This window comes from Haliotis asinina, chromosome 14, assembly GCF_037392515.1.
Source record: "Haliotis asinina isolate JCU_RB_2024 chromosome 14, JCU_Hal_asi_v2, whole genome shotgun sequence".
In the NCBI taxonomy this organism is placed as follows: Eukaryota; Metazoa; Mollusca; class Gastropoda; order Lepetellida; family Haliotidae; genus Haliotis; species Haliotis asinina.
Window position 1 is genome coordinate 28,173,128 of NC_090293.1, and position 12,568 is coordinate 28,185,695.

Here is a 12,568-nt window from a genome sequence, read left to right on the forward strand (position 1 = left end):
GGTACATGAAATGTGATTTTGGAAAAGATCCAAATGTACCAAAATTTTGTTGAAAATTTAAACATCCTTAGAGACATTTATAATTTCATTTCATATTTCATTCACTTCCACCCAGTGATATGGGATTAGGATAGTAAATGACAAAATAAATTTGGTGTGTTTCTTTTCCATACACCTTACCTTTGAGCAGCTCCATATTGAAACTTTCAGATATTGTTGGTTTAGAGTACAGCTTTTTATATAATGATGTCTCTAAATAATATGGAATTGTTGAGATGATCAAAACTTTAAGCCTGTGATAACTCAGACTTGCTTCTGATTTAAGACATGTCGAAAATCATCAAGATTGAATAAATACTCAAGTTACTGTCAAAAAGTGAAATAATGTTATTTTAAGGTAGTGCGTTGACTGATATATCACCTGTCAAAAAGAATTCTGAAACTGTATACTGCTAAAGTCATATAAAATAAAGTTTGCTTGTTTCTCATTACTCCAGGTTGGGGGATACTATTTAAAATTTACCAATTCTGTAATAAAATATCAATTTAGGGTCGAGGAGTAATGAGAACAATAAATTACTTTTATGTGGCCTGGTTAACAATAGTTAACAAGACAGAAAAATTGAAGAGCTCAGTCCTGAAGATTCTATCAGATTCTCAGACTGAAAACATTCTGTAGTTCTTCAGTAGTATCGATACTGTGCAGGTGCTTTGAATATTCTACATGTTGCATAATGTGTCCATATGTTCATATATCTGTGTGTAGATATGCAGGTACTTTTGTGTGAAGTATCAAATTCTGCTCTAGTGTGTGTCTGTTGTGTAAAACGTCAACCCATGCAGATTATTGCAGTAGATCATGAAGACTTGAAAACCTGGATGCCTTTCGGTTGCATGCCTCTATAACTGAATGAACATTTCACAAGAGCCTGCTATCCACCTACAACTAATGTCACAGAATGTGTCATATTTCATTATTCCAGAAGTCTCTGTTGTTTTAGCTACTTCACATAATTCAGTTTGCTGAACCAATACCCAGTAAGGATGATTTACCTGCAATACAAGTAATGTCAGACTATCAATCTGTGTGGCTGATCAAATCTGGACTTCGTTTGTCTGGGGTTTTAGTGCTATACTTTAACAAGCATTTAGGGAGTGTCTGATATTTCATATTCTTTTGTGGGAAGGAAATTACATTAATGTAAATATGTTTTTCTGAAAGTATACTGAACAGAAAAAGAAATGTTTAAAAAATCCTCAAAATCTCATAAAGTAAGCATTCTTGTTTTTTGTCTTTTATTTAAAAACTTGACAAAAAAGCGAGAGTAGCATTTCTATTGTGGTTCAGTATATAATCTAAAAATCATTTTTATTCTTCAGCAAAATTTTTGGAATAAATTATTTTTAATGAAAAATTATTTTTAAACTAAGATATTTTTTTCCTTATTTCCCAGAAGGAAAACATCCCAGACAAACCTACACACCATAAGAAAATCAAATGGTTAATGGTTGGTTCTGTATGCTATATAAGTTTTATCTGGAATGCCATAACTATGTATATAACTAGTTTAACCATTGTTGACTCACAGTGTATCGCAGATAAGTACCATACCGCCTGTTGAACTACTTTCTAATTTGTTAGTGCTGTTATTTATGGAACTAGTTTTAGATGACTGTTATTGTGCTGACTGATCAAAACTGTGCAGAGCGAAAGCAAATGCATTTAACCCAGACTGTTCCCAAAATGACTGAAGAGGGAATATTTGATCTGTACAATGTTAATGTTGATGTATAACTGGTTTGAATGAGCTGGACTCTTATACCACCTTCTTTCACTAGCACTGTGGTTTTCATACTTGAGAACAAATTATACTAAATTGTGTTCATACTTCTTGGGTGGTATGTCAACTAAGTTGCGTATGCTACAATCTGATATGCAGAATTGCTTCCCGTAGATGTGTCAGGATGTTACACAGAGTATGATAAAATATGTTCATACTTAATGGGCGGGTATGTCAACTAAGTTGTGTGTGCCACAATTTGATATACAGAATTGCATCCCTTAGGCATGTCAGGATCTTATGACTGTGGTTTGAATCCCAGATTCACCCTGATTATTATCCATGTAATCATACATCAATGTTGTTGGCTCTTACTTAGCAGTGGTAGACATTCAAGACCAGCATATTTCAATATCACTTTGTTCTTGCGACATCAAGTAGACTGTTTAAATATCACGGAAATACTGTGAAAATTGGCATAAAACACAGTTCACATGGTCTTTACCATTTTTATGCTTTCTAACCTTCAGTTCATGTTACCATATTGATTTTTTCAAAAGTCATTTCCTTAGAATCATCGAGTGGTATTCTTTTTCAACATTAATAATTTAAAGCCATCTTCAGACAGTTACTAAACTGCACTGGGAGTGTATAAGTGCCTCTTCTATATGACTGATTGTTTAGTCTCAATCTGTATTGTGCCATACATGTTCATAAGTATATTAATCTGCAGTCGAGAAGGATAAATTGACACACAGGAATAAAAGAGTTAACCGAAGTATAATTTTTACTTCTCTTTTGAAAGAAGGGAATGACAAAATTCACAAACAGGGCAGTGAATCGGTTAAAAAAACATTTATTTTAAGTACAAATATATATAGTATTTTCTGGTATTAATACTCCATGCCAATAAAGTGAAGCTTCTATTTATGTATTCTGCTTGTTTAAAGTTGCTTATTTACAAAGCAGTCATTAGCTAGGTTTCATTTGATATGAAATTCTGCATATATAGGAATATGAAATCCATGGAGTGCAATTTGTCATTAGTGTGAAAGCAAATTCATGAGTGCAGAGTCAAAGATATTTTCATTACCTTATTAAAACTTTACATTCTTTTTATGAATAAAACTGTTACAATATTCATTATTGCCCTTGTTTATTAACAGGAACAAACATATTGATAAGAGTTTCACACCAGAATACAAGCTCTCATTTCACTGCAGTCAATGGTGGCCAGGGTTCTATTATACGAAACGATCTTAGCTCTAAGACTACTGAAGTCTATGCTGAAGTATGGGAGTCAATCACCTTAGTACTAAGATCACCTTGTACAATGGCACCCAGGGGCTCTTTCCACAAAGCAGCCTTTACTAAGGTTTAACTTAACTCCCATTCTTTAACCCTGCACTACCTTAGACTAAGGCAACCTTAGTGCAGTGTTAAAGAATGGGAGTCAAGGTTAACCTTAGTAAAGGTCACTTTGTGAAATGAGCCCCAGGTCATTTTCAGCTGCCACAGTTTTCCTTAGAGAATAACCTCCCTTGAGCATGCCAAAAAGTTTGGTTTGAGTTCCTGATTTTCTTGGTTTCTTGGCACACAGTCCCTGCTCATAGATTTCCCACAAGGAAAGTTCAGCAGATACTTGTCCAGCTATGGAGCACAATTCTCTGCAACTAATAATCCATGAGACAGTATGAACAACCACAGCACGGCAGACACCCTTCAACATTGCTCTGGTTGTAGAGGGGCAGTGGTGTAGCCTGGCACTTGTTTGTTTGTCATGCTGAAGGCCAAGGTTTGATTCCCCACATAGATACTGGACATTGTGTGAAGTCCATTTCTGGGGTCACCAACCATGAAAAGGCTGGTTTAATGCTTCAAGGTCCAAAACCAAACTTTCTCTAGCTGTAGAAGGAACTGTATCAGACTTCTTTATTTGAACTTGCATGTGAACTCAGATGCCTTTTATATGACATATTTTTTTATAATTCCATCATAAAGGAGATTGACATCATTTTTCACACACACATTATCATGTATCAGATTACCATGCTGGGCTTCATAATACATGTATCTGAAAGTAATCCTGTCTCGGTCAGACAGAAGTGCACTGGGCAATAGCTGCAGCAGCAATCTTTGTTTAGGGTTCATACTTTGTAACCATTTCATCCTCACTGGTCTCCTAGAATTCTTAAATACCTGACCTGTGAAGGTCCAGGGTGGAATAAGCCTTCAGCAACCCATTCTTGCCATAAAAGGTGACTAACGTAATTGGATGTTCAGGCTTGCTGACTTGGCTGACATAGGTCATCGGTTCCCAATTGTGGAGACTGATGCTCATGCTATTGATCAATGGATTGTCTGGTTATTTACAGACCATCGAAAAAACTGGATATAGCTGGAATATTGTTGAGTGCAGCATAAAACTAAACTCACTCTTAAATATCCCCTCGTCTTCCATCCCCACCCCACCCTTCAAGACCTGATGTTATGAGGCAGAACTTTGTGAAGATTCGTCCTCATTGCTCCGATTCTCAAAGTCTAAGTCAATGAACTGGGATGGTTCTTCATCACCAGCATTCTTTTTCATCTTCTCCTCCTGCTTGGAGGTCTCTTCGATCACTTTGACTTCCAGGCGATTAAGCAATTCTTCAGCGTGTTTAGATGCAGCCTTGGCCTCATTGATGTGAGTCTTGGCACTGTATAAACGCTCTCCCGTACATGTAGTAGCATACTGTGCACCTGAATCAGAAATCATAGAGTCGGGTTTTGCATTTTTTAGCAATGTGCTGGCAATTTAAATGCATATCCTGGTGCAACTAAGGGACATAACTCTGTACTGTAGAGAGAAGTTTGTTATTTCCCTTTGCCTAAAGCCGATGGACCTCATCCTAGTGTACTTCAGGGACATCCAAGTGAATACAAATACGACTCCAGCTGTCAACATTTATAATTGAAATGGTTATCTCTTCAGCAACATCTGTTAGAATGAATGGAGGACACCTGTGGATACCAATCACAGGTGCTCTCACCTGCGAAGAAAGCCACCTCCCCAGATGCATCCATCAGCTTCTCAACACTGGCGTACAAACTTTGCAAGTCCTGAAACAATCAACCTAAGGTGTAAATGTTGTTTTGTACAAGAGTCAGTAATTAAGCTGACATATCACAGCAATATTCAGATTATTAACCCAGGAAAGCTAGTAGCTGATAGTTTGAGACGCAGTTCAATTTTGGGTCATATTGACATTGAATAACACAGTACAAGGTGAGCTTATATCCTGAACAGCACAAGGAAGGCAAGTTTCAAAGAAAAGTTTTCAAAGAAATGAAATCTCATAAAAGTAAGCATTCTTCTATTTAAAATCTTGACAATAAAAACAGTTGCATTTCTTTTGCTGTTCAGTACAGAATAAGGACGTAGCTCTGCCAACCTATACTGAGACAGGTTTGGTCTGGTTGTTTAACACTGCACTCATCAATATTCCAGCTATGTGGTGGCTGTCTGTAAATAATCAAGTGTGGACCAAACGATCCAGTGATCAATGATACGATGACATGGGCTACAGAAGACCACTTCATGCAATTTATTTTGTTTTGTTTGGGGCAAATTCATCGGTATGTTTTCACTGTAAATAGTCACCTTCTCTCCAAGAAAGGGCTTGCAAGTACTGTTCTGTATACAGCACCATGTACCATGATAAGGACACAGTTTGACAAAACGTGAATTTTCTATACTGTTACCCATAATCCCCCTTATGCCCACAGACTTTTTCCCAGAATAGAAGTTGACAGAGAATAACACTGGCAAACAAGGCTAAGTTGAGCACTGACCTGATCATTGACCCATATTAGCATGTGTGAGTGCTGTCTGCTGGCGCTTGCCATTGTGTGTGAAGGGTTCCCAGGTTGTCTGTGATCAAGTGTATTGTGATGTGTCAAGACTGTGGCCTGTCTCAGCAAATTCATACATGCAGAATTACATCATCATGCACTGCACATGCACTAGCTCTACCTTACCAAATAGGTTTACTCACTGCTGTGCACTGCCTACTTGTCTTAAACGCATTCTCTGCACCAGTCCAACTTATCCTTGTTTGCCAATAGTTACATATCCCAAGATTTTTGTTAAACATTTTACAAGACAGTAAAGTCAAGTAAATATTACATGTTATGTTAAGTTCACAAACAGCTTAACCTACAGACAAATAGTAAAACTTTAGTTGTTTTTACCTTCAAACGACCTGTTAATATAAAAATTTATTATGCAGAGCTTGTAGACATTAGATACCAGTACCATAAATAGCAGTTGTTTGCCAGTACCAGGATTCTGACTGACATGTAAAAGTGAACAGCTGTTACGAGTAAGCATGACTGTTGCCATGGTTGCACTCATACATTTGTTACTTATCTTCATTATAGCTCATTTCCAAATAACAACTAGGACAGACACATAGGGGAGGCACTATATGGCAACAACAGATATGTATTAAATGAGATTAGGTTGATAGTATATGTCAGCATACCTTACACGTAAATGTCGCTTTCTGATTGGCTGAGTGCTATTCTATTATTTTCAATGTACCCTGCTTACAAGCAAGTAACATGTTCTATGTACCCTGCTGGAACAGTGAGTGAGTGAGTGAGTGAGTGAGTGAGTGAGTGAGTGAGTGAGTGAGTGAGTGAGTGAGTGAGTGAGTGAGTGAGTGAGTGAGTGAGTGAGTGAGTGAGTGAGTGAGTGAGAATAAACCTGGGCCTTCAGGCAAACACTTTAACCACTTGGCTACCCCAGCATGCATCTGAAACTTAAAGGACCACAGACATGAAAGTACCTGCTGTGTTTGTTTAATGGCAGCCAGTCTATCTCTCGTGGCAATGATTTCATCCCACACTTGTTGCTCCTGTGGACTTCCGTGCCCCATAACTTGGAGCTGAAACTCCAGCAACTCGCTAAGCTCATCCATAGTCTGCCAACAGAAAGGCAGCTCATACACAATTGTTCACTCCAAAATGAACTTTCAGATCCTCCTTATTTTAATATCGGAATGGCAGCTCACAGGCATACACATTGTACACTCCCAAATGAACTTTCGCATCCTCCATAATCTGACAACAGACTTGCATGTTGTACACCACAACACTCCATTAGTAACACTTGGGTGGATAAGTCAGATAATAATACAAATAATAATCATGTACTTTTGCATTTCGCCAGATTCCATACATTCATGTATGCTCAAAGCGGCACATAGCTGAAGAGTCATAGTGTTCACGGAATAGGAAGGTCTTATTACCCTTAGTCAAAGCACCTCACAGGCAGCTTGGGTTATCCAGGTAATAGTGTACGTCATGTTGTATGCACTCAGAATCATGCCATTCAGCCTGGAGTCCAGCACTGTCATTATTATCCATATGTTGAAACAAAATGGGTGTCATATATATCAAATGCATATATGCACATCTGACTTTGCCTAGCAGCCTGTGTTTCTGTATTTTGTCACCTGTGACATCATTAAACAATTCATCAAGTCAATGAACAGGTCCGCTACACTTGCTTACCATGTTTTACAGCTCAACTGTACATGAAAAAAATGGATAATAAAGAAGTTATTACACTCAAAAAAGTAGTCATAAAAGTTATGTGAAACTCATGCAAAATAATGTATTTACAAACAAAATTTTGTATTCACTCGTTTCGCATAAGTCCTATGACATCCTTGTGTAATAATCTCTATTTATGAATGATGTCACACAGTGACAGTGTCACAGGGGCATGTACAGGTTATGCACCAGAATTGTTAATTATCTCGCTCAGGGAATACATAATTTCACATTTGGTTTGTATATGCTGTACTGCACGCTTGCTGGTGTAATAATCACTTGCAGGTCTTATAGGACTGTACGGTTCACTCTCACCTTGCCAGAGTCTAACCAAAAAGGTCTTGTTAAGATATCTCAACATAAACACTCATCTCCTCAGTTGACACACATCTCCACACCATAATGTAAACACCCACCCATCAGCTCATGCACATCTATACAAACATCTCAAAATAAGCAGTCAGTCTCTCAGCTGATTTTCTTCACCATGTCTGATCACTGCTACTTTTTCACCTATAGGTGTTCCCCGAATCAAGGTCAAGGACACTACCTCTTTGTATTCCTTCTCTGTTTGGATGATGCTTGCAACAACTTGAGTCAACACAGTTGAAGATGCATCCATGGCAACTGCTGATGCATTCTTGATGAGGTAAGAGTGTGTCAAGGTGGTCGGATCAGGAGGCTGATAATAATGAAAAGATACAATCCTTGATTATCACAGATTACCTTCAAAACAGGAACTATTAAAATTTGAGAAAAAATTGCAACTTCTTTCATTCTTTCAGCGGGACAAATCTTACACATCCTCAAAATGTAGCATGAAAATATAGAAACTGACCTCCACATGTCCACACTATCTAGTCCAATAAGTGTTAACTGTAAAGACAAACTAGGAATACTAGATTTAGAACAGAAAACAAAATATTCATTTATGAACCAGAGTTTATTGCATGATGAATTTTATAAACATTGCATACAGCAACTGGGGATATTCCAGGATTTTATGTACACCGCATACAGTCAGAGATGTTGCATGATTGTAACAAGTTTATCAACTTTTAAACTTAACTAAGTGTCCAACAGCGTCAAGAAACTGCATTGTGGTCTTAATTCCTGCTGCCAGCTGATTCTTAAGGCGTTCTAGGTGACAATCCATTTCTCTATACACATGTGGACGAGGACGGGTTCAGGCCCCAAGATCAATCTGAGCTCTCTTGACTCTGTCGTTGGCCTCGACCTTCTTCATGTTGTTGACAAATTCATATATGTTAGGATGTGGTTTTCCTACACGTAATTTTAACTTGATATGGAAGCCTTCCAAATGGTTATTTGTTCGGGGACCAACAGTTCCATGGTGATTCCAAACTGGTATCTTAAACACAGCGTCATAGTCTAACCAAGTTCTTGTCACACAGTCCTTAAAAGCCTGGATTCTCTCCGTTGCTGGGCCGTTGTCCATGATCTCAATCTCAATTTATCTCAGTTTTGGACTTGATCAATGGGTAGGAGTGAAAGTGCACAAACTTGACAAACAGGGGCTTGAACTTGCGGATTGTTCTGGCAGTCTCTGGATAAACTCTCCTCTGTTTCTAGCCTCTGGATTGCTTGGGTGTAGTGGAACAAGCACCCTCATATATCTCCATCTGGAAAAGCCTCTTCTGTTGCACGAATGGCAGCACTCTCGAAGTCTGTCTGCAAGGATGTTGGGCATGGTTCAACTCCTATTCTCTGTTGAAATATCTCCTTCAAAATATTGAAAAGTCAGCAATGTGTGTCCCTCGTCTTGTTGGGTAAGAGGCAACAAGCTACAGGAAACATCTGATCTTGCACCATGCACTCGGGCACACATGAAAAGTTCCACCCATGAAAATACACTCTGAGTCAGTTAAAGTGTCAAGCATCTCATCCATGGTGAATATAAGAATCTTATTAACATCATCTACACATAAAAACTGACGACCATCTTTTGTCTGTGTCCAATTTCCATCCAATGTGACGTCAGACAGATCTAGAGTCTGTGGCAGTGGGGGCACAGTCTTCCTTCGTTGTCTGTATTGTGCAAATTTCATGGTGAAAAATGTTGGAATGGCTGCAGCTGCTTGGACATCTAACTCCCAGACTTCATCTTCATATATTTGTTGAACTGGGGTTGCGTCTTCTTGAACTCGGTTTCTAAGTCTGCTGAGGACATTTCACTTTTCAGGCTCTTCAACTGAAGGGTGTGCATGTCGGGAAACTGAAGATACATGGTCACCTATACTTAATCGGGCATTGCATCCCGCAAAGACACATTTCCAATGTGTTGCTAATTTACGTTTAACATTGAGACAATAACGATACCATGCATGAAAAACCTGTTGTCCACCTTGCTGAGATGTAACATATTCCACACGTTGACTATTTGCCATGCTGGTATGTCAGGAACATGCAATATCTTCATTTATATAATGTTCATACTGTATATTTCCGTTTATACTCCAAACTATCAGAGTACAAAACCTTGTTACAAAGATCACTCAGCCGTAACTCCACATCCATAATCTTTCTACAAAGTCAACTGTTTAAGACTGCTCTAATTCTTTATAATAACACCACCCTACTCACATATCACTTAGCCCCTATCTGTAGTAGTTCAAATTAATCTCTTTACAAAGACAATTGTCTAAGACTGTTATAATAACAGCCCTGTACTCATAGATCATTAAGCCGAAATGTCAATGTTTCTTTATAAAATCACCTCCATACATGTCAGTTGTTTTAAATTAGCAGATTAACACTACTTACTGACTCATTATTGTATGGGGTTGTAGGTTACTGCCACTACTTACTTCTCACCAAAATTAAGTGTAGGCGAAATGCAACTGTAGACAAAATGAGAACAACCTGTAGAAGATACACAGAATAAAAAGTCAGTAACAAACACAAAACAATGGATGCCCTAAAACATCTTTGTACATTGTATAATCCAACCAAGATAAGACTACTGCTCATGACCTCATGCTAGGGGCAAACATACTGTTTGAAGCTCCATGGAACTATTCACTGTGCATGCGTCATGGGCTCAGTGCACCACAGCTGTTGAAACCACTTTCCCTCCAGCGCGGGGGGAAATTTAGTGAATCATTTGAACTCCAATTTCGCAGGCTTTTTTCACATCATGTTTTTTCCAACTTTATAGGTTGAATTGCATACCAAAAGTTGTCAGAATCTGCAAAGTTATGTTTTAAATTGCCTGTGACCTTTAAGTGTATCTCAGTATGTACACTTTGACATGTTTACACATGATAGTACATGGTGTACATCAGTTGCCACTAGACACATCCAGGTATTTTGAATGGGTTTTCGACAATGAATACTTTTCGCTCCACACTGCAAGGGAGTTTTGTGATCACGTGGCTTACTATTTATATATTGCCTATCACAAGGAGAATGATCTTGCTGATTTTTACTTGCTATTTTTGGTTATATTGGCAATTAATTTTGCATCTGAAGTGGTATTACTGATCTCAAGTGAATAATATTGATGTTTGTTTGCTTTTTATATAACTTAACTTCTGGATTTCCATCGTCAATAAATTTTCAGCACCTCTGTATATGTCATAGCAATGAAACGGTTTGTGCATACCGAGAGCGCATGCACTCCCCCAACATGACACGAGCAATGCAATCGTTGAAATTGGAACACCAAATTCAGATCGCTCAGGGATACTCTTACATCAAAATCACCTGTATCATTTTCATAGAATAATTTTTCTAAAATTGAAATAATTATATCTTTTCTTTACATTTCATATTAGCTATATATTTCATATTAGCTTCACCAAGTTTATTATTATGTTATGTTTATTTTCTGTAAGCTGTGTTATGACAACACTAATGCTAGGGACCTGTGAAGGTAGAAAAGACTTTCAGCAACCTATGCTTGTCGTGAAAAGGCGACTAACGAGATTGGATGGTCAGGCCTGCTGACTAGGTTAATACATGTCATCGATTCCCCATTGCGCTGATCAATGCTCACGCTCAGTCTAAGTAAACTTAGTTTCAGTACTTTTCGTTACAGTGAGTGAGTGAGTGAGTTTGGTTTTACGCCGCTTTTAGCAATATTCCAGCTATATCACGGCGGGGGACACCAGAAAATGGGCCTCACACATTGTACCCATGTGGGGAATCGAACCCGGGTCTTCGGCGTGACGAGCGAACGCTTTAACCACTAGGCTACCCCACCGCCCCTACTTTTCGTTACACTCCACCCCTGAGTCTAACAAAACCCTATGGGAGGTCGCGTCAGGTAACCTTTGAGATTGACCAATCAGAAAACAGCTTACCAAATCGCGAAAGTGCACATTCGCACATACTTTTTGAACTTTTTATCTTGAAAAGGTTAATACCCAAACGATTCCAAATGCTATTTAGCTTACGCACGCTTCCAGGTCATGCACACGGCTTACATACAACCATGACAACGGTGAGTAAACAGTCACTGAAAATGGGTTTTTTTTGCAATATTCAGAGATGTCATCTTGTGGAAATATTAGCTAATGGTAACCATGTCAACAGAAATCCAAAAGCGTATATACTGCAGATCAAATAATTGTGTTATATGCAGATTTGTTTGAGGAGAGATCTGTGTCAGTGACCTGAATATTTTGAGAGTCCCTCGGATCCCTAAATAGTAGCCGTTGTCTGAGTGGTTAAATCTATTTAACCGTCTCACGTTTGATTGGATGGTCATTGGTAGCTCAAAGATTACCTGACGCGACCTTCTACTAGGTTTTGTTAGCTTGCTGAACTAACTTAGACTGTGCTCATGCTGTTGATCACTGGACTTTCTGGTCCAGAATCTAAATTCAATCACTGATGCTAGGAGTCGGGATATCCCCCAAATTTACAATGTTAAAACCACCTACAGTTAAGTTTGTTTCCGAGATCTGTGCTGCAAGGACCGAGGCAGAAATCATAACAGATCCCCTCAGCGTATGAGGCTTCAATAACTTATTTCCAGCGAGTAGGTATCTCCAACATTTATGGCACACATTTCGGAGATGAATGTGATGAAACATTGCGCTCATGCACCTTATGGGCGCAGCCATTTTGAAATATATTGTGTAAAGCTAAGAGTCCTTTTGAAGTACAACTGATTTGTTTTGCTCCTCAATTTTAATGACGACATAGCACGACACGAATAT

At 38.4% G+C, this 12,568-nt stretch overlaps 1 protein-coding gene across 1 annotated transcript; it reads right to left on the reverse strand.

Moving 5' to 3' along the window:
• Window positions 1-2,662: 2,662 nt before the first annotated feature.
• LOC137261195 (diablo IAP-binding mitochondrial protein-like) lies at window positions 2,663-12,489 on the reverse strand. Its single transcript, XM_067798898.1, has 5 exons — window positions 12,290-12,489; window positions 7,933-8,064; window positions 6,614-6,748; window positions 4,814-4,883; window positions 2,663-4,523 (listed from the first exon to the last, which is right to left on the reverse strand). Exons 1-5 carry the CDS (start codon window positions 12,470-12,472, stop codon window positions 4,270-4,272), a joined length of 774 nt encoding a protein of 257 aa, XP_067654999.1. The 5' UTR covers window positions 12,473-12,489; the 3' UTR covers window positions 2,663-4,269.
• Between the last annotated feature and the right edge of the window lie 79 nt (window positions 12,490-12,568).

Excerpts from the sequence above, each read along its gene's own strand:
- LOC137261195 (XM_067798898.1), bottom strand. The coding sequence starts at position 12,472 with ATGGCTGCGCCCATAAGGTGCATGAGCGCAATGTTTCATCACATTCAT. Across the intron at positions 8,065-12,289 it reads TCTCGGAAACAAACTTAACT|CCTCCTGATCCGACCACCTT; the intron begins GTAGGTGGTTTT and ends CATTATTATCAG. Across the intron at positions 4,884-6,613 it reads CCATTAAACAAACACAGCAG|GACTTGCAAAGTTTGTACGC; the intron begins GTACTTTCATGT and ends TGATTGTTTCAG.